The 22918-nt window shown below is 47.1% G+C and overlaps 1 protein-coding gene across 1 annotated transcript in view; it reads left to right on the forward strand.

Annotated features, from left to right (window-relative positions):
• Positions 1–18703: 18703 nt before the first annotated feature.
• ARRDC1 (arrestin domain containing 1) overlaps positions 18704–22918 on the forward strand; it is a 34280-nt gene continuing 30065 nt past the window's right edge. The window contains exon 1 of the mRNA XM_069747963.1: positions 18704–18860. Within this exon, the coding sequence (XP_069604064.1) occupies positions 18743–18860 (118 nt within the window). The 5' untranslated portion in view covers positions 18704–18742. The remainder of the gene's footprint in view (positions 18861–22918) is intronic.

Below are 22918 nucleotides of genomic sequence, written 5' to 3' on the forward strand. Positions count from 1 at the left end.
CCACTGCAAACTGGAGAGAACAGCAGGGAAGTGAATCCTTCAAGAACAATGGACAACTGGCACTGACTAAAGGATCCAGCAAAGCTATATACCCCAGTCAGTTTTGCAATTAGTAGATACACCTGTCCACTCCTGCAGTCCAGGCACAACTGCATTACCCTCTACAACCACCGGAGAGAGCCCAAAAGCTGAATTCACAACAGTACCCCCCCCTTGAGGAGAGGTCACCGAACCCTCACCAGAGCCCCCAGGCCGATCAGGATGAGCCCGATGAAAGGCACGAACCAAATCAACGGCATGGACATCAGAGGCAGAAACCCAAGAATTATCCTCCTGGCCATAACCTTTCCACTTGACAAGGTACTGAAGCTTCCACCTCGAAAAACGGGAATCCAAAATCTTCTCAACAACATATTCCAACTCCCCATCGACCAATACAGGAGCCGGAGGATCAACAGAGGGAACAACGGGCTCCACATATTTCCGCAACAAAAATCTATGGAAGACATTATGGATAGCAAAAGAGGCCGGAAGCGCCAGGCGAAAGGACACCGGATTATTAATCTCAGAAATCCTATAAGGACCAATAAATCGAGGCTTAAACTTAGGGGAAGAAACCTTCATAGGAACATGACGGGAAGATAACCAAACCAGATCACCAACCCGAAGCCGGGAACCAACACACCGACGACGGTTAGCAAAACGCTGAGCCTCCTCTTGAGACAGCACCAAATTGTCCATCACACAAGCCCAAATCTGCTGCAACCTGTCGACCACAGAATCCACACCAGGAAGGTCAGAAGGCTCAACCTGCCCAGAAGAAAAACGAGGATGAAAACCAAAATTACAAAAAAAAAGGCGAAACCAAAGTAGCCGAACTAGCCCGATTATTAAGGGCAAACTCGGCCAATGGCTAAAAAGCCACCCAATCATCCTGATCAGCAGACACAAAGCATCTCAAATAGGTCTCCAAGGTCTGATTAGTTCACTCAGTCTGGCCATTTGTCTGAGGATGAAATGCAGAGGAAAAAGACAAATCAATGCCCAGCTTGGCACAAAAGGCCCGCCAAAACCTAGAAACAAACTGGGAACCTCTGTCGGACACAATATTCTCCGGAATACCATGCAAACGTACCACATGCTGAAAAAACAACGGAACCAAATCAGAAGAAGAAAGCAATTTAGGCAAAGGCACCAAATGAACCATCTTAGAAAATCGGTCACAGACAACCCAGATAACCGACATTCTTTGGGAAACAGGAAGATCGGAAATAAAATCCATAGAAATATGCGTCCAAGGTCTCTCAGGGAGCGGCAATGGCAAAAGCAACCCACTAGCGCGGGAACAGCAAGGCTTAGCCTGCGCACAAATCCCACAGGACTGTACAAAAGAACGCACATCCCGTGACAAAGAAGGCCACCAAAAGGACCTACCAACCAAATCTCTGGTACCAAAAATCCCAGGATGGCCAGCCAACACAGAACAATGAACCTCAGAAATCACTTTACTAGTCCATCTATCAGGAACAAACAGTTTCCCCACAAGACAGCGGTCAGGCTTATCAGCCTGAAATTCCTGAAGAACCCATCGCAAATCAGGGGAGATGGCAGAAAGAATCACCCCTTCCTTCAGAATGGCGACCGGCTCAAGAACCCCAGGGGAATCAGGAAAAAAAACTCCTAGAGAGGGCATCCGCCTTAACATTCTTAGTACCAGGAATATACGAGACCACAAAATCAAAACGGGAGAAAAACAGGGACCATCGAGCCTGTCTAGGATTCAGCCGTTTGGCAGACTCGAGGTAAATCAGATTCTTATGATCGGTCAGGACCACAATACGGTGCTTGGCCCCCTCAAGCCAATGTCGCCACTCCTCAAATGCCCACTTCATAGCCAACAACTCCCGATTGCCGACATCATAATTGCGTTCCGCAGGCGAAAACTTCCGAGAAAAGAAGGCACACGGTTTCATCAAGGAACCATCAGAATTCCTCTGAGACAAAACGGCCCCTGCCCCAATCTCAGACGCGTCAACCTCAACCTGAAATGGAAGAGAAACAACTGGCTGACGCAACACAGGGGCAGAAGTAAATCTGCGTTTAAGTTCCTGAAAGGCAGAAACAGCCACGGAGGACCAATTCGTCACATCAGCGCCTTTCTTGGTCAAATCGGTTAGAGGTTTAACCACACTGGAGAAGTTGGCAATGAAACGACGATAAAAATTAGCAAAGCCCAAGAATTTCTGAAGAAGGCTCTTCACAGATGTGGCCTGAATCCAATCATGAATGGCCTGAACCTTAACCGGATCCATTTCTATAGATGAGGGAGAAAAAATGAAACCCAAAAAAGAAACCTTCTGCACTCCAAAGAGGCACTTTGACCCCTTCACAAACAAAGCATTATTACGGAGGATCTGAAATACCATCCTGACCTGTTTCACATGAGACTCCCAAACATTGGAAAAAATCAAAATATCATCCAAATATACAACCATGAATTTATCAAGATAACTCCGAAAGATATCATGCATGAAGGATTGGAACACAGATGGGGCATTAGAGAGTCCGAATGGCATCACAAGGTATTCAAAATGGCCTTCGGGCATATTAAATGCAGTTTTCCATTCGTCACCCTGCTTGATACGAATAAGATTATATGCCCCTCGAAGGTCAATCTTAGTAAACCAGCTAGACCCCTTAATCCTAGCAAACAAATCAGTAAGCAAAGGCAAGGGGTATTGAAATTTAACCGTGATCTTATTAAAGAGGCGATAATCAATACAGGGTCTCAAGGAGCCATCCTTCTTGGCAACAAAAAAGAACCCCGCTCCCAACGGTGAAGAAGATGGCCGAATATGCCCTTTCTCCAAAGACTCCTTAATATAGCTCCGCATGGCGGTATGTTCAGGCACAGACAGGTTGAAAAGTCGGCCCTTAGGGAACTTACAACCTGGAATCAAATCAATAGCACAATCACAGTCCCTATGCGGTGGAAGGGAACTGGATTTGGGCTCATCGAATACATCCTGGAAGTCAGACAAAAACTCAGGAACTTCAGAAGAGGGGGAAGAGGAGATTGACATCAAAGGAACCTGATCATGAACCCCCTGACAACCCCAACTAGTCACAGACATGGATTTCCAATCTAACACCGGATTATGTAGCTGCAACCATGGAAAACCCAGCACAATATCATCATGCAAATTATGCAACACCAGAAAACGACAATCTTCCTGATGGGCTGGCGCCATGCGCATGGTCAGCCGTGTCCAAAACTGAGGTTTATTTTTAGCCAACGGTGTAGCATCAATGCCCCTCAAAGGAATAGGGTTCTGCAAAGGCTGAAAGGGAAAACCACAACGTCTGGCAAATTCTAAGTCCATTAAGTTCAGAGCGGCGCCTGAATCCACAAATGCCATGACAGAAAATTATGATAATGAGCTGATCAAGGTCACAGATAACAGAAATTTAGGTTGTATAGTACCGATGGCAACAGAACTAGCGATTCTCTTAGTACGCTTAGGGCAATCAGAAATAACATGAGCAGAATCGCCGCAGTAAAAACACAACCTATTCTGACGCCTGAATGTTTGACGTTCAGCTCTAGACAAAATCCTATCACACTGCATAGGCTCAGGGCTCCGCTCAGAGGACAACGCCACAGTGTGCACAATTCTGCGCTCGCGCAAGCGCCGATCAATCTGAATGGCCAGAGACATAGAATCACTCAGACCAGCAGGCGTGGGGAACCCCACCATAACATCTTTAACGGATTCAGAAAGACCCTTTCTGAAAATTGCCGCCAAGGCATCCTCATTCCATTTAGTCAGTACAGACCATTTTCTAAATTTCTGGCAATACAATTCTGCCGCTTCTTGACCTTGACACAGGGCTAACAAGATTTTCTCAGCCTGATCCACAGAATTAGGCTCATCATACAACAACCCCAATGCCTGAAAGAAAGAATCAACATTAAGCAAAGCAGGATTGCCAGATTCCAGGGAAAATGCCCAATCCTGTGGGTCACCACGCAGCAGAGATATGATGATTTTAACCTGCTGAATACGATCACCAGAAGACCGGGGTCTTAATGCAAAAAAACAGTTTACAGTTATTTTTGAAACTCAAAAATTTGGATCTGTCACCAAAGAATAAATCAGGAGTGGGAATTTTAGGCTCTAAGGCAGGAGTCTGAACAATGAAATCTGAAATACCCTGTACCCTAGCAGTAAGCTGATCAACCCGAGAAACTAACTCCTGAACATTCATGTTAATACTAGACTCCGTAGCCACCCAGAGGTAAAGAGGGAGGAATAGACCAAACAGGCTAAGGAAAAAAAAATGGCTCAAAATCTTTCCACCCTTCTTCTGAGATGCAATTAACTCATTGTTGGCCAGTTGTACTGTTATGATCTGGTGGCCTTGGAGCAGCATGAGACGTACTCTGGAGAAGGTGGTCCCTGTACTGACTGCAACCCTGAACCTAGCAGCACAACTAGAAGTAGCTGTGGGGGGTACCTAACACTCCCTAGACCCCTCGGCACAGCCTAAGATCTAACTACCCCGAAAGACAGAAACAGGAAACCTATCATGCCTCAGAGAAAATCCCCAAAGGATAGATAGCCCCCCACAAATATTAACTGTGAGAGGAGAGGGAAATAACATACGCAGATATGAAATCAGATTTTAGCATAGGAGACCATACTAGCTAAAAAGAAAGAATAGAACAGAGTTCTATGCGGTCAGTATAAAACACTAGAAAATATCCACCGCAGAAAATACGGATCACCACATCTGACTAAAGACATGGGGGGTATATCTGCATCTCCAGAGAAATAGCTAGGCTGCAAAAAATCCTTCACAGACCAAGCTGGACAAGACAAAAACATGAAAATGCACAGAACTATAAGGTCCACTGCAGGTGGACAGCAAAAACAAAGCCAGGACTTATCTTTGTAGAAAAACACAGCAAACTGGAGAGACCAGCAGGGAAGTGAATCCTTCAAGAACAATGGACAACTGGCACTGACTAAAGGATCCAGCAAAGCTATATACCCCAGTCAGTTTTGCAATTAGTAGATACACCTGTCCACTCCTGCAGTCCAGGCACAACTGCATTACCCTCTACAACCACCGGAGGGAGCCCAAAAGCTGAAATCACAACAGTTTTCCCATCCTGCCCTCATGAGTATCCATTCTGCCCCATATGATCTCCCCATCCTGACCCATTTGTCTCCATCATATCCATCCTGCCCCATGATCCTGCACGATCTGTCTCCAATTCTGCCCTCAGTATCTCCAATCATGCCCCCATGTCTGCAATCCTGCCACTTGTCTCCAATCATGCCTCCTGTGTCTCCATTCTGCCCCATCTGTCTCCAATCCTTCCCCATCTGTCTCCAGTCATGCCCCCATGTCTTTCATCATACCCCGTATCTCCATTCTGCCCATGTCCAGCATTCTGCCCCTGTGTCCAGCATACTGCCCCTGTGTCCAGCATTCTGCCCCTGTGTCCAGCATCTCTGCCCCTGTGTCCAGCATCTCTGCCCCTGTGTCCAGCATCTCTGCCCCTGTGTCCAGCATTCTGCCCGTGTCCAGCATTCTGCCCGTGTCCAGCATTTCTGCCCCTGTGTCCAGCATCTCTGCCCCTGTGTCCAGCATCTCTGCCCCTGTGTCCAGTATCTCTGCCCCTGTGTCCAGCAATCTGCCCCTGTGTCCAGCATTCTGCCCCTGTGTCCAGCATACTGCCCCTTTGTCCAGCATTCTGCCCCTGTGTCCAGCATTCTGCCCCTGTGTCCAGCATTCTGCTCCTGTGTCCAGCATACTGCCCCTTTGTCCAGGATACTGCCCCTTTGTCCAGCATTCTGCCCCTGTGTCCAGCATTCTGCCCCTGTGTCCAGCATTCTGCCCCTGTGTCCAGCATACTGCCCCTTTGTCCAGCATACTGCCCCTTTGTCCAGCATTCTGCCCGTGTCCAGCATTCTACCCGTGTCCAGCATTCTGCCCCTGTGTCCAGCATACTGCCCCTTTGTCTAGCATACTGCCCCTTTGTCCAGCATTCTGCCCCTGTGTCCAGCATTCTGCCCCTGTTTCCAGCATTCTGCCCCAGTGTGTCCAGCATTCTGCCCCTGTGTAGCATTCTGCCCCTGTGTCCAGAATACTGCCCCTTTGTCCAGCATAATGCCTCTGTGTCCAGCATAATGCCCCTGTGTCCAGCATCTCTGCCCCAGTGTGTCCAGCATTCTGCCCCTGTGTAGCATTCTGCCCCTGTGTCCAGCATACTGCCCCTTTGTCCAGCATAATGGCCCTGTGTCCAGCATAATGCCCCTGTGTCCAGCATCTCTGCCCCAGCGTGTCCAGCATTCTGCCCGTGTAGCATTCTGCCCGTGTCCAGAATACTACCCCTTTGTCCAGCATAATGCCCCTGTGTCCAGCATAATGCCCCTGTGTCCAGCTTTCTGCCGCTGTGTCCAGCATCTCTGCCCCAGCGTGTCCAGCATTCTGCCCCTGTGTAGCATTCTGCCCGTGTCCAGCATACTGCCCCTTTGTCCAGCATAATGCCCCTGTGTCCAGCATAATGCCCCTGTGTCCAGCTTTCTGCCCCTTTGTCCAGCATCTCTGCCCCAGCGTGTCCAGCATAATGCCCCTGTGTAGCATTCTGCCCCTGTGTCCAGAATACTGCCCCTTTGTCCAGCATAATGCCCCTGTGTCCAGCATAATGCCCCTGTGTCCAGCTTTCTGCCCCTTTGTCCAGCATCTCTGCCCCAGCGTGTCCAACATAATGCCCCTGTGTAGCATTCTGCCCCTGTGTCCAGAATACTGCCCCTTTGTCCAGCATAAAGCCCCTGTGTCCAGCATAATGCCCCTGTGTCCAGCTTTCTGCCCCTTTGTCCAGCAGCTCTGCCCCAGCGTGTCCAGCATTCTGCCCCTGTATAGCATTTTGCCCCTGTGTCCAGAATACTGCCCCTTTGTCCAGCTTAATGCCCCTGTGTCCAGCATAATGCCCCTGTGTCCAGCTTTCTGCCCCTTTGTCCAGCATCTCTGCCCCAGCGTGTCCAGAATAATGCCCCTGTGTCCAGCTTTCTGCCCTTTTGTCCAGCATCTCTGCCCCAGCGTGTCCAGCATAATGCCCTGGGCCCCCCCACCTCCCGATCGCCGCAGGTGAAGGACGCACTCGCCGGCGGCTGACAATGACGTCAGACGCCGGCGAAGTGCGACTGCGCACTGCGGCCGCTCAAGTCAGCTGCCAGCCTCCGACTGGCTGGCGGCAACTGTTAACTATTGACGCGCGGGCACGGGCCCGCACGTCAATAGTGTGCCGCAGCGCCTGCAGGGGGGGCCCAGTGAGCAGATGAGACGGGGCCCGATGCGGGCCCCCTCTGCCCACCGGGCCCCATACGCCAGTCATGGCTGTCATGCCCTGATGGCGGCCCTGCTTGCGGCTGCATATATTGCTATGCGGCCGCACGCTCTGCTCCTGAGTGACGGCGGCAATGCCGGGTATTAACATGCGAGACTCGGATGAATTTTTTGCATGTGTTATCCCGGCGAAAATCGGATGAAGTGTGAGGCCATCTGTCGCAATCTGTCGCTAACACAAGTCTATGAGAAAAAAAACAGATCCGGTGGCAACTTTTGTCGGATCCGTTTTGTTTCAAAATCTGCCGGATTGTGACTGACGGCAAAAAAACTGATGTGTGAAAGCAGCCTAAAAGAAGGCTTAATATAACAATGTCATCTAGGTAGACCACTGCATACTTTTTGTGGTGTGCTAAGATCCGGTCCATGGCTCTCTGGAAAGTGGCCGGAGCTCCCTGCAACCCAAAAGGCATCCTGACATACTGATAACATCCGTCTGGCTTTGAAAAGGCCATCTTCTCATTGGCTTGTTTGGAAAGGGGAATTTTGCCAGTATCCTTTAGTGAGGTCCAGGGTGGTGATGTACCGAGCTGGTCCTAGCCTCTTAATAATCTCATCTACCCTAGGCATTGGATAGGTGTCGAACTTTGAGACCTCATTGAGCTTTCTGCAGTCATTACAGAACCGCCACTCCCCATCTGGTTTTGGCACCAACACTACTGGACCAGCCACTCTTGGATTCTTTAATGATCCCTGGATTCAGCATCCACTTCACATCTTTCGAGATCACCTCTCTGCAGGCCTCTGGAATCCGATATTGCTTCACACTGAGGATCTGTGAGTACCTCATGCTTAATAACCTGAGTGAGGTCTGGCAACTCAGAAAACAGTTCTTTATTCTGCTGCAACAGCTCCCCACTTTGCTGTTTCTGTAAGCGGGACAAGTTTTCTACCTCCTTAACATCTTCCATGCTGACATCAGACTTGGCCACTTTACAAGAAGCTTCCATGGGTTCTCTGTCCTGCCATGGTTTAATCAGGTTAACTTGGCAAACCTGGTAGGACATCCTCTTCCCCAGTTGGTGAATTTTATAGTTGACTTCACTATCTTTCTCTACCACCTTTCAGTTTTGGGCACCGGTGCTCAGGAAGGATATAATGGAACTAGAGAGAGTACAAAGGAGGGCAACAAAATTAATAAAGGGGATGGGAGAACTACAATACCCAGATAGATTAGCGAAATTAGGATTATTTAGTCTAGAAAAAAGACGACTGAGGGGCGATCTAATAACCATGTATAAGTATATAAGGGGACAATACAAATATCTCGCTGAGGATCTGTTTATTCCAAGGAAGGTGACGGGCACAAGGGGGCATTCTTTGCGTCTGGAGGAGAGAAGGTTTTTCCACCAACATAGAAGAGGATTCTTTACTGTTAGGGCAGTGAGAATCTGGAATTGCTTGCCTGAGGAGGTGGTGATGGCGAACTCAGTCGAGGGGTTCAAGAGAGGCCTGGATGTCTTCCTGGAGCAGAACAATATTGTATCATACAATTAGGTTCTGTAGAAGGACGTAGATCTGGGGATTTATTATGATGGAATATAGGCTGAACTGGATGGACAAATGTCTTTTTTCGGCCTTACTATGTTACTATGTTACTATGTTACCGCATAAGGGACCTGCCATTTGGCCTGTAACTTACTTTCCGCTGTGGGCACCAGCACAAGTAATCAGTCCCCTAGGTTGAACTGTCACACCTTGGCTGACCGATTATACACCCTGGACTGTGCTTCCTGTAATTTGAGGAGATGCTCCTTCACAATGGGCATCACGTTGGCCATCCTCTCTTGCATCTGGGCAATATTCTCCACCATGCTTCTATAGGTTGTGGTCTCAGCTTCCCAGGACTTTTTTGCCATATCCAGGAGTCCTCGAGGGTGTCGGCCATAGAGTAATTCAAACGGGGAGAAGCTTGGGAAACTTCCCTCATGGAGAATAACAGATAGAGAAGCAGATAGTCCCAGTCTCGGTCTTCTTTCTCCAATAATTTCTTACACATTCCCTTCAAGGTTTTATTAAACATCTCTACCAGTCCGTCTGTTTATGAATGGTACTTTGAGGTTCTGAGTTGTGAAATCTGCAGTGTATTACACAACTCTCTCATGACCTTCAACATGAAGGGGGCCCCTTGATCTGTCAGTATCTCCTTTGTCATACTGGTTCGAGAGAAGATATCGCCCAGCTCCCGAGAGATACACTTTGCTGTGGAATTTGTTAAGGGTATTGCCTCTGGGTACCGGGTAGCATAATCCAGGACCACCAATACATATATTGATGTCCTCTTGGGGACTTCACCAGCGGCCTCACTAAATCCAATGCCATGCGTTTGAATGGCACCTTAATGATGAGAAACTGTACTAGAGGACTGCAGAAATTGGCCACCGGGGAGGTCAGCTGGCAGGTGGGACATGACCTACAATAATTTACAATTTATCTGTGAAAACTGGGCCAATAGAACCTCTAGAGGACCGCTCCTGGTTTTTCTCTACCCCCAGATGACCACCTAACACATGTATATGGGCCATGTCTAACACCTTGAGTCTGTATGGCCTTGCCACCATTAGCTGCTCGATTACCTCCACTCCCAGCTTGGTGACCCGGTACAATAACTCCTTATTTATGGCGAAGTACTGAGAATTGTGTGTCAGCCCCCAAGTCTTCGGCAACGCCATTAAGTATACATTATCAAACGCCCCTTTTAGGGTTAAGTCCCTGAGTTGGGCGGTTCTAAAGTTTACCCCGGACACCTCCAACTCAGGGATGATGGCCTCCGGGGATGCTGCGTCATCCTCATCACCAACAAGCACACAAAAGGAAAACCTTTCAGCTGAGGCCTGTGTCAAGGTTTCTTTATGAGCGACCTGGCTGTTGTCCAGGCAACCGGGCGTCCTCCCTTTCTCCTACAAGTCCTAAATCAATGCAACTTCTTGTTCTATTATAACAGGGTGCAATAGGTTCTTGACTACACCCACCTCATGGGACTCGGTGCCACATTTTGTGTCTATGACCACTCGGGCCACAGGGTGATCCTTAGCGTCCCCATGTATACAGCGGATGCCCTCCATCTTTCCAGGAATCAGCCGTTGAGGAATTCTGGCTCTTACTAAGGTTACCAAACTACCCGAGTCCAACAGACCAGTCATTTTCTCTCCATTCACAGATACGGGACATGCCTACAGCCCCTCACCTGATTGAGGAACAGCAATGCAGGCAGGATATGAAAAATACGAGCAGCGCTGTCCTATGTTGCAGTCTATTGTCTTGGTGGTCATGGAGCAACGGGTGGCTGTGTGACCCAGGGTGTGACATTTCCAACAAATTACATTATTGGATGAGGCCTTTGTCAACAACTCAAACACCTCCTGGGCTCTGGACGCCCCCCAAATGTGGCTATAGTTCTTTTCTTTTTGATGTCTGCCTTCCCTTTGGGAACCCCAGTACGGAGATGGTAAGACTCCTTGCTTCTCCAAGGAACTCTCAACCGTCTGGCACCTTTCCACCAGACCCACCAGGTCATTGGCATTCCGTGGATCTCCCGGGGAAACCCAGGATTATACCGGCCTCGAAAGGGAGTGTATGAACCTGTCAATATCAACCTCCTCCACCATCTGTGCTGAGAAGGAAGATTCACTTTGCAACTATTTTTGGAACGGGTGTAGGAGCTCGAACATTTGGGACTGGGGACGTTTGTCACCGCAATATGCTAGTGGTGCACTTGTTGCACCCTGACAGAGTCACTCCTAAGCGTGTTAAGATGTCAGTTTTCAATTTATGTACTCTTTTGCATCCTGCAAGGACAGATCATAATTGGTCTCTTGCTGTTCTCTTGTTAAATATGGCGCCAGAACCTCCGCCCAGTGCTCTGAAGGCTATTTCTCCCGTTCCGATACCCTTTCAAAAACTGTCAGGAATGCCTTGACTTCATCACCAGGGGTCATCTTTTGTAATGCTCTCCTTACCGTCTTCCTCATGTGTGAGTCATCATCTGGACTTGGGGAAGTGGCTGCCATCCTACCACGAAAGGCCTCTGCCAGGAATTCCATCTGGCGTGCAAGCACCTCTTGTTGCGGTCGGAGCTAGTATACCAACAGTTTGTTTCCTGTTGCGCCAGATGCTGCTGCTGTTGTACGTGCTGCTGCTGTTGATGCTGCTGCTATTGGACCTGGACCAGGTTCTTGATAAGCTCCGCCATGCTGTCTGTTGCCGATTTCACCCACTACCTGCGGTATCTCTGCAGCAGACACACTGCCACTTGGGATTCGTGTCTGTGCTTTTAACACCAATTGTGAGGGATCGGCTCTGTGGTAGATGCTGGTTCACACACTGGACTTAGTTCGTTGATTAAAAACAAACAAGCGGTTTATTAAAAGTTCATAAACGGTTATGGTTAACAAAAATGAAGCAGCCTCATCCCAGCTAAACAAAGGTATAACAGAACAAAACGGAAAATAACCAGTCCATATAACACAGGGGCTCACCCGTTTAAACGTGAGTAGGGTCTGAGCAGCACATGCAAGACCTCCTTGCCTTGCAAAACACACAGACCAAGTACTGCCCCAGCTGCCTTAAATCAGACAATCCAAGACCTGAGCTGAAGGTAAGTGAGCAGCTAATCCCACCTAGCTCTTTTATCTGCTCGTAAAACTCGAACAAATAATCCGGGCCTATTAAAACACCTCTCAGCACTAAGGGTACCGTCACACTCAGCAACTTTCCAACGATCACGACCAGCGATACGACCTGGCCGTGATCGTTGGAAAGTCCTTGTGTGGTCGTGGGAGAGCTGTCACACAGACAACTCTCCAGCGACCAACAATGCCGAAGTCCCCGGGTAACCAGGGTAAACATTGGGTTACTAAGCGCAGGGCCGCGCTTAGTAACCCGATGTTTACCCTGGTTACCATTGTAAATGTAAAAAAAAAAAACACATACTCACATTCCGGTGCCTGTCACGTCCCCGGCCTCCGCTTCCCTGCACTCCTCCTGCATCCTGTGTAAGCGCCGGCCGTAAAGCAGAGCGGTGACGTCACCACTGTGCTCTGCTTTACGGCCGGCCGGCGCTGACACAGGATGCAGGAGGAGTGCAGGGAAGCGGTATTATAGTAGTTATATTCCTGTACATGGGGCAGTATTATAGTAGTTATATTCCTGTACATGGGGGCAGTATTATAGTAGTTATATTCCTAAACAAGGGGGAAGTATTATAGTAGTTGTATTCTTATATATAGGGGAAATATTATAGTAGTTATATTCTTGTACATGAGGCAGTATTATAATAGTTATATTTTTGTATATAGAAGATAGTATTATAGTAGTTATATTCTTGTACATAGGAGCAGTATTATAGTATTTATATTCTTGTACATAGGGGCAGTATTATAGTATTCATATTCTTGTACATAGGGGGGCAGTATTATAGTAGTTATATTCTTGTACATAGGAGCAGTATTATAGTATTCATATTCTTGTACATGGGGCAGTATTATAGTAGTTATATTCTTGTACATGAGGCAGTATTATAGTAGTTATATTCTTGTATATAGAATATAGTAGTATAGTAGTTATAATCTTGCATATAGATGCCGTATTATAGTAGTTATATTCTAGTATATAGGAGCAGTATTATAGTAGTTATATTCTTGTACATAGGGGCAGTATTATAGTAGTTATAATCCTGTACATAGTGGCAGTATTATAGTAATTATATTCTTGTATATAGGAGGCAGTATTATAGTAGTTACCGTATTTTTCAGGCTATAAAACGCACCCCCAATTTTCAGAAGGAAAATAAGGAAAAAACACTAATGTGTCAAATGGGGGTCCATCTTACAGTCTGAATTCAGCTTACCGGGGGGGGGAATCGGCAGCGCTGGCGGAGCGTCGTCACAGGGGGTGTTCGGTGGTCCGGTGATATGAATCCCATCACAGACTGGTGCAGCAGGTTCGGCGGTGCTCTGTGGTGCTGGGGATGCGCCGGCTTTGTGAATGCCCAGAGACCCCCGTACATCCATTGCTGCAATGCGGTGGCCTCCGGAAATCCCATCCCAGGTTGGTTCGGCGGTGTTCTGTGGTGCGGGGGGGCCTCCGCCGGCATTTTGTGAAAGCACAGAGACCCTCACACATCCATTGCTGCGATGCGGTGGCCTCCTTGAAAATGGCCGCCGGGGGCGGCGCATGCTCAGATTGAGATCTTGGCAACGATAGCTCGTCCTGAGATCTTGGCACCGAGATCTCATCCCCGATATCTCGTTGCCGATATCTGAATCTGAGCATGCGGCCATCGCATTACAGCAATGGATGTATGGGGGCCTCCGGGCTTTCACAAAATGCCGGCAGAGCCTCCCCCCCCCGCACCACAGAGCACTGCCGAACCTGCCGCACTAGCCCGGGAAGGGAGTGTGATCATCACTCTGCAGAATCGGACCGGGACTGCTGCAGAATCGACCGACTCCTGCTGCCACCACACTACTTGTAAGTATATTCCAACTATAAGACGCACCCCCATTTTCCCAAAAATTTGTTATGGAAAAGTGCGTCTTATAGTCCGTATAATACGTATATTCTTGCACATAGTGGCAGTATTATGTTAGTTATATTCTTGTACATAGGAGCAGTATTATAGTAGATATATTCTTGTATATATGGGGCAGTAATTAAGTAGTTATATTATTGTACATAGGGGCAGTATTATAGTAGTTATATTCTTGTACATAGGAGCAGTATTATAGTAGTTATATTCTTGTACATAGGGACAGTATTATAGTAATTATATTCTTGTACATAGGAGCAGTATTATAGTAGTTATATTCTTGTGCATAGGATGCAGTGTTATAGTAGTTATATGTTTGTACATAGGAGGCAGTGTATAGTATTGATACACAGCATATGGAGATGGGATGAATATTTTCCCTAATAATTAGCATCCGCCTTGAGTTTTTACCTTCCTCTGGATTAACGCCTTATTAGTTGTTGAACTTGATGAAGCCAAGACAACGTCGGGACAAGGCGCCTAGCAATGGCTTTCTCTCCTCTCTCAATGGAAAAGGTGCCCGAACACTTTAGAGGATAGCCAGCAGAAGCTGCCAATTTCAGCCGAATCAGACAACCATTTAATGTGCTCTGCTGGGGGACAAGTCACATTCAGAGGTGCCTGGGTCCAGTTTATTCTCCTATCTCATGTGAAAATACATTCATGTTTGGCAGAGGTGAGCATGTTACTGTGTGGGGAGTTGGGAGGAATAGCGCTCAGACAATACTCTCGTATGTGTATGAAAAACACTCCGCTCATGTCTCATCATCTCTCCACGCTCATCACAGAAGTCATTTGCAGAAACTGGAACCTCAGCATATCTGACATTTTTCTAAGTATTATGATGGGACAGGTTTTTGTATCCATTTCTTCCATGCAATTGACCTAAAATTGGCAGAATATAAAAGTCCCATGAAAGATAAGCTGCAGCAAGCGTCGTCATTGAGTTTCCATCTCCTAGCGATCATATAAATGATGCCACTGGGCAAGGTGGGAGATTGGCTGGTATATGTAGGCACATGCCCAACAGGGTCACAGTTGACCTTTGTCTTGTCCATTCTCTGGTTGACAACGTCTCCACAATATGTGAGGTATGCCACACAAAAAAAATTGCAAAAGTATCTGGTCTATAGCACCCCACTATAAAAGGAGAAGCGTTGACCATGCATTTGCCTGCTGATATACTACTGCCTGTGGGGCATTATGGAAGTGCAATGCTTGGGGGGTGCTGCACACCTATGGGAATATGCTCATAAAAGAACTGGTCACTAGATTTCAACAAGCATGTTGTAATGCAGCAAGGGTTTAAGCTTTCAAAAATGTCCATGCCAAAATCGGCCGATGAGTCCCGAGAGGGTGGAGTAGAGAGATCTGATCCGATCAGTTAGGCAGTCCCTGTACACAATAGTTTACTGAAACATGTATACGGCTGACTCTTGAGCTTCTCACAATGACTTGCATGCATTATTATGCATTATTTGCATAGAGGATTCACCTGATTTGCACTTACAAATTCACTTGCCCTTTAAAAAGTATTTTTATCCATAAACTATTCAAAGGCCAAAAACATGAAAGGTGCATCGTACAGCGATTATAATATCTACACATTGCGCTCTTCGACCTGGATAAACTGAAACATATGCTAATAAAATATTTACGCTCCTTCTTTCATACACAGGCAAGTGAGGACAGATCAATTACTTATTTATCTATTATTGAGGGGAGCAGCGAGGGTTAATTTTTACAATTATTTTACTGGCAGATGGATGGTGACTGCACAAAACCTTTCATTATATTCCCAACCTACTAGTCCGCAATATAGTTTCTAAGCAATACACCCACCACATTGTGGCAGCCACAGTGTCTCACACCATAGCCAAAAAGTTCCCATAAGTGGCTGAAAAACTTTACTGAACTATCACAAAACTTTATTCACAGGTATTAGGAACATGTCAGAATGTTTGATTGTTGGAGGTCCAGGTGCTGAGACCCCGACCCTCAGCCAGCAAAAGATATATGCAGGTCTTTGGGATGACCCAGTGGCTCCTCTTCGCTTTTAATATTTCCTCCTCGCTTGCCAAGAGTTATAACTTTTTATTTTGTAGAGCGGGTTACATTAGACCTTGTTTTGTTGCCATATAAGCTGTAGTTTTTACTATCACTTTAGGGTTCATACAACTTTCTGATCTCTTTTTAATTCATTTTTAGGGAGGCAAAGTAACAAAAAAAATCCAGTGATTCTGACATTTTGATTTGTTTTTAGATAAATATCATCATTTTTAGGGCTCATACTCATCACCATAAAAAAAATTGTCCAATGTCGGTTTAGAAAAGTGGGACGAGTGTCATGCGATTTTCTTGCCAGTACAATTCGATTTTTAGAACCTAGCATCCGAATGACATCCGATTTACATGCGAATGCGATCCGATTGCGATGCAGTTTTAACATGAGCTTTTACATAGTTATTCACTATGTCATTCATACTGTTTTCAAAGGAAATATTCTTATATATAACGAGAAAGATTAGACAGATAGATATAAATATGTGAGATATATGATCAGTGTTTGTGTAGCTTACTGTACATATATTTTATTAATATAAAAAAAAACTGGTGTGGGATCCCCTTAAATCTTATTAACCAGCAGAGGGAAACCAACAGCTGGGGGCGGACGCTTATAGCCTGGGAAGTGGGTAATACCCATGGAGCTTCCCAGGCTAATAATATCAGCTCATAGCTGTATGCTAAGCCTTTACTGGTTATTAAAATGGGAAACCCCCAAAAAATAACATGTTACCCTATAATTAATAACCAGCAAAGGCTAGGCAGACAGCTGTGGGCTGATATTAACAGCCTGGGAAGCTCCATGTGTATACCCCCTTCCCAGGCTATAAACATCTGCCCTCAGCTCAGCTGTGCACTTTCCCTCTGCTGGTTAATAAAATTTTGGGGGGACCCCATGCTATTTTTTTTCCCAGAAAATAATTTATTCAGTAATAAAATGCATGTTCAGTAAGCTACACTCGCACTGTACTAATTATATATGGGACTGACATCTTTATATCTATTATATGTATATACAGGTGCTTCTCACAAAATTAGAATATCATCAAAAAGTTAATTTATTTCAGTTCTATACGAAAAGTGAAACTCATATATTATATAGAGTCATTACACACAGAGTGATCTATTTCAAGTGTTTATTTCTGTTAATGTTGATTATTATGGCTTTACAGCCAATGACAACCAAAAGTCATTATCTCAGTGAATTAGAATACTTTATAACACCAGCTTGAAAAAATGATTTTAAAATCCAAAATGTTGGCCTACTTCCTCCAGACTCGGGGACCTTGATTTTCAAATGAAATGCAAAATTTACTTTCATCTTAAAACAACACCTTGAATACTGAGCAACAGTCCAGTTCTTTTTCTCCATGGCCCAGGTAAGACGCTTCCGGCTTTGTCTATTCGTGATGAGTGACTTGACACAAGAAATATGACACTTGCATGGTCCAAAGATAGCGATACACATATATATATATATATCTTCTCAATTGATTTGTACTTTTGTTAGTGATTACAGTGATTGTGAAATGCTCTGTTATGAAGCCCAGCCACAGGCCTCATAGGTGTAGAAACATGGCAGACATCTCTTGGCTGGGTGTGCAGGGTGGTGGTGTCAGCCACTCCATTCACTAAACCGGAGGGACTACACAGAGTCTTTAGTGGAACTTCAATCAATTATCGAGGAAAGATGGTGCTCAGATTACAGCTTGGTTACATGTACTGTAGTTTTGTTTTTGTTTCTGTGCATAAGAAATGCAACATTTTACTGTAACAGCAAAATGAATGAGATTTCTAAAATCTCATTCACAGGATGTTTTTTTTACTTTCTATTCTTTCAGTGTTTTTTTCCCATTTAGACCAAAATAGCTTAGTAACAAACAAAAACCCTGCATCTAAGAAGCTATGTGTGAACACCCCCTTAGGCTACGTTCACATTAGCGTTGCGCCGCCCTGCGTCGGCGACGCAACGCGCGACGCACGGAAAAACGCGCGCAAACGCGCGCAAAAACGCGCGCGTTTTGCGACGCGTGCGTCGTTTTTGACGAAAATCGGACGCACAGAAAATGCAACTTGTTGCATTTTCTTGCGTCCGACGCTAGCGTCGGAAACGACGCACGTGGCGAAAAACGCCACCCAAAAAACGCACGCGTCCCCTATGTTAAACATAGGGGCGCGTCGCCGCTGCGTCGCCGCTGCGTCGCCGACGCAACAGCGGCGCAACGCTAAGGCTACGTTCACATTAGCGTTGCGCCGCCCTGCGTCGGCGACGCAACAGCGGCGCAACGCTAATGTGAACGTAGCCTAAGAGCGTCTGTCTGGCGACCTGTGTGGGGTCTCGGCACCGGGACCACCCGCCAAACAAGACTTCTGTCAAGTCACAACTTTCTAAGCTTGTGTGGCCACACCAGGCCGTATGGATGGAGCACAGCGGACGCTTCCGCAGCGCTTTCCTCACTTTTGACACATTTTTGCATTAACTCCGTCCGTATAGCAGCTGCCCGGGCGCCCCGCACACCTGCGATCGCTGATCTGACGGTTCTGTAGCAGGCTGCGTCCCATGATGAGCCCTCGGTGGAGGTGAGGGCCCGCACTGAGGCTGGCAGGTGCCCCCTCCTCCAGGCTGACAGGGAGCTAAGCAGCAGGGGGCGTGGCGCCGCGGTGACGTCACGCAGGCAGTGTGTGGCTGCGGGCAGAGGCTGGGGAGCTGCAGTCGGCGGGCGCTCGGCCATGGGGAAGGTGCAGCTGTTTGAGATCAGCCTGAGGGACAGCCGGGTGATCTACACTCCGGGGGAGTCACTGTGCGGGACTGTCACCATCAGGACCACTGCGGCCCTCGCCTATAAAAGTGAGTAGCCACGGCTGTCAGATGGCACCTACTATACGCCATGCCATTGCTGCTCCTAAGTGCCAAGTTGTGCCCGCCAGTAAAGGTGCGTGCCACTGAGCCCCATGGGTGACACGCAGTTATGTTCCCTATATCAGGAATCCTGGGAATAGATTTGTGTTTTTAAAAAAACCTCCTAGACTTAAACCAAGCCACCTGGAGAGAGGTAGGAAGGGGTTAATGCCACCATGTAAAGGTGGGCACAGGAGTGCCACACAGCCGGCCGCTGTGCTACTTTCACCTGTCGTAGAAGTACAAATCCAAGTGTCTTAATTATCTGGGACTTGTAGTTCCACACCTCCCCATTCCATCCATATACTGTGCTGGTCCGGTTGTGGGTGTCCTGTAACAGCCCCAGGCTTCTGAGTGTGCTGCCCAGGCTGGGCCCTGTCCTCCCCTGATAATCCAGATTAGTGCCAGGTCTCCACCTCCCGCATTCCTTGGAATAACTCCCCAGCAGACCCCTCCCCCCGGGGGGTCACTCTGGAGCAGACCCCTCCCCCCCCCGGGGGTCACTCCCCTCCCCCCCCCCCCGGGGGTCACTCCCCTCCCCCCCCCCCCGGGGGTCACTCCCCAGTAGACCCCTCCAGGTCACTCCAGAGCAGACCCTGCTCCTTTCCACCTGGTTCCATAATCAAACAGGTGTGTAAAGGCCAGTGTAAAAGTATTATTGCCGTCCCTCTACCTCTTCCCTGGAACTCTGCAATAGTCACACTGGACATGGTGCATTGGATGCCACCTGCCCTCCCCAGGGGTGTCTACTTGTGCCCCCCATTGTACCTAGGTGGTAGCACTGTGTATGGGTCTGTGCGGACCCCTCTCTTCTGCAGTGTTTATCTGTTCTCGTTCCTTATTGTATTTTGGGTGGAAGAAGGGCCAATCGGATTCCAGTTTTGCGTTGTTTGCAGCACATAATGTGTCATTGGTGAAGCTGGGTGACCACCGTTATGAGGCCGGTCCAGCATTTATAGGTGATGACCTGATTAGTAAATCTGCCTCTATTGCAGCGGTTTGGGGAGAAGGACTTGTCTGTGTGACGGGCAGATCTGACATTTAGTAGCCAAGGTAAACGGGGTGGAAGCTGTAATGGTGGCCACTGGAGAGCGGCATATGACCCTGCAGGAGTACCAGGACATCTTACAAAAACATATTCACTTTGTGGGAAAAAGCGTGTATTTCAGCGCCGTCACTTCTGCATCGATGATGTTACGACCCTGCCAAGTCGCGTGCATAATACCTGCCCATAGTGCGCCATTTCGGGAGGTTTCAGCAAATCCACAGAATTCCTGTAACAAAACCTGCACAAACTTGCTGCTGAGAATCCACAGTGTAAGGGTACGTGCACACATTGCGGATTTGGCTGCAGATCCGCAGCAGTTTTCCACACGTTGTACAGTACCATGTAAACCTATGGAAAATCAAATCCGTAGTGCACATGCTGTGGAAAATTCCGCGTGGAAACGCTGCGGTTTATTTTCCGCAGCACGTCAATTCGGATTCTGCAGCGTTTTACACCAGTTCCATAATTGGAATCCACAGGTGTGAAAACGCAGGCAAAATCTGCAGAAATCCCGCAGGTAAAACGCAGGTCATTTTACCTGCAGATTCTGCAGAATCCGCAACATACCCTAATAGTTTCTCCTGGACTTGCTGTGGATGTGGGCAGTCTTTAGCTGCAGGGTTCTCTTCGTGTAGCGCAATATTGCCCCTCGCAAATGCCACGTGCAACAAGTGTGCAAAATGACCAAGAATCCAATCACTGCAAATCCAGCTGGTTGTTAGTTTTCACTACTACTCTCTGTTATCAGTCAGTCCAGAACAACTCCCTGTCCTAGTGATCACTCCTTTTATCTCCAGTGTCGGTAACATTACAGAGCAGTGTGAATGATTATCTCCATTTATTATGGGACTTCATGTTCCCAGTGACCCGGCTTGTTTTCTACTGCCTGGTGCTGATTGTTTGCACTTCCGGTTGGGAATACTGAGCACAATGCCATTACCCTGGAGATGGTTTCGTCTCCTCCTCCTAAACCTGCTGTGGTCGGATTGAGGAATTTTAAAGGTGGGGGTGATGGGTGAGGCTTGGCTAAAGCAGCAGCTGCTGCCAGGGCTGGGCTGACCACAGATCTCATGTGCTACTAGTGTGGTGTGGAAGAAGGGGTCACTGTCGTGTGCCATCTGATGCCACATTGTGGTGGTGCGGCCAAGACTGTGTGCCTTCTTACGGCTTCCTTTATTGCAGTAAACACTACGTCTTCCACAATATAAGCCATGCTCTGTGAGGGTAGGTCCACAGGTCAGCCCCAAATTAATAATAATAATAATAATAATGCTCTGTGAGGGTAGGTCCACAGGTCAGCCCCAAATTAATAATAATAATAATAATAATAATAATAATAATAATAATAATAATGCTCTGTGAGGGTAGGTCCAAAGGTCAGCCCCAAATTAATAATAATACGCAGCACTTTACAATTAAACAGTCATAAGCAACAAAGTTGATGATAATAATAATAATACAATAACTAATGCAAAGATATTGACGAATAAGGTTAAGATCTACTGAAAAAACTTTTAAACCGCATCATAGGTCCCAAATGAATCAATACAGATAGCAATCAGTTGCCCATATTAAGTTTGATAATTAGTGGAGAGTTGATGTCAGTCAGCTGCCGCAAGCAAAAAGTTATTTCGGGTTAGTGCCCCATCTATATTGTAATTGGCATGAAAGGTGGAGTTCACAGGTGCCCTGGTGCAGGCTTAGTGTAGCTGGTTATACTTGGCGGAAAGAAGGGTTAGAATTGGTTTTCACCGCATACCATAGAATCAGTTAGAGGAGGAGCAGTACCTTTCTGCCAGTACAGAGATGTCACCTCAGTCTTGGTGAGTTATTCCTGGAAAAATACTGATTGCGATCTCTATTGATTCATTTGTGACCTTTGATGCGGTTTAATGTTTTTTTCAGTAGATCTTAACCCTATTTGGTATATTCTCACTAAGTTGACTCGATCCCATTGGAACAAGAGGTTTAGGCGCAAACATATTTTATTTCTTATTTGATTTTATAGTGACAACTGTGTGGCTATTGTCTTTGTTCCGCTGCTAAAACCCCTTGGGCATATTAGCGCCACTGTCCACAGCTATTAAAGATATTGACGACCCTGCTCGTAAGGTTCATTCACCTTCTTTCATCCCTGTGGATCCGGCGCCGGCCGGGCCACTCCAGTAGTCGGCGGCGGCTCTGGAAGCGATGACTGCGCCATCTGGATGTCGCAGGGGAAGCCTTTCATTGGCTGCAGTATACCATCAGTGACACGTCCCATGACTCGCTCTTCCAGTCTCCAACCTTTGCATAGGCTGAAAACTGGACAAATGAGCATTTGGAATAATGCTCTCCTGAAGGCTGGTTCCTGGCTGCATTCAGCCGGTTGAATCGTTCTTGTGGACCCTAAAATGAACATTCACAATAGTGCCATATCAAACCATATTCTGATACTGACTGGTGTTGGCATGGCTGCTGCCTAAGGCTACTTTCACACTTCCATCAGTACGGTGCCGTCATCATGCGTCGGCCCAACGTACCGACGCACGTTGTGAAATAAATGAACAACGGGAGCAGCGGATGCAGTTTTTCAACGCATCCGCTGCCCCATTGTAATGTCCGGGGAGGAGGGGGCAGAGTTTCAGCCGCGCATGCGCGGTCGAAAATGGCGGACACGCCATAAAAAAAAGTTACATGGAACTTTTTTTGTGCCGACGGTCCGCCAAAACACAATGCATCCGTCGCATGACGGATGCGGCGTTTGAACATACGTCACAATGCGTCGCTATTGCATGTCTATGGAGAAAAAACACATCCTGCGGGCAACTTTGCAGGATGTGTTTTTTTTCTTCTTTCTCCAAAACGACGCATTGCGACGGACGTCACAAGACACTAGTGTGAAAGTAGCATTAGAGTTAACAGGAATGCAGCGCAATGTTGCCTGCAGCTCTGGATGTAACTAGTGCAGAACTTAAGA

This window comes from Ranitomeya imitator, chromosome 2 (assembly GCF_032444005.1).
Source record: "Ranitomeya imitator isolate aRanImi1 chromosome 2, aRanImi1.pri, whole genome shotgun sequence".
NCBI lineage: Eukaryota > Metazoa > Chordata > Amphibia > Anura > Dendrobatidae > Ranitomeya > Ranitomeya imitator.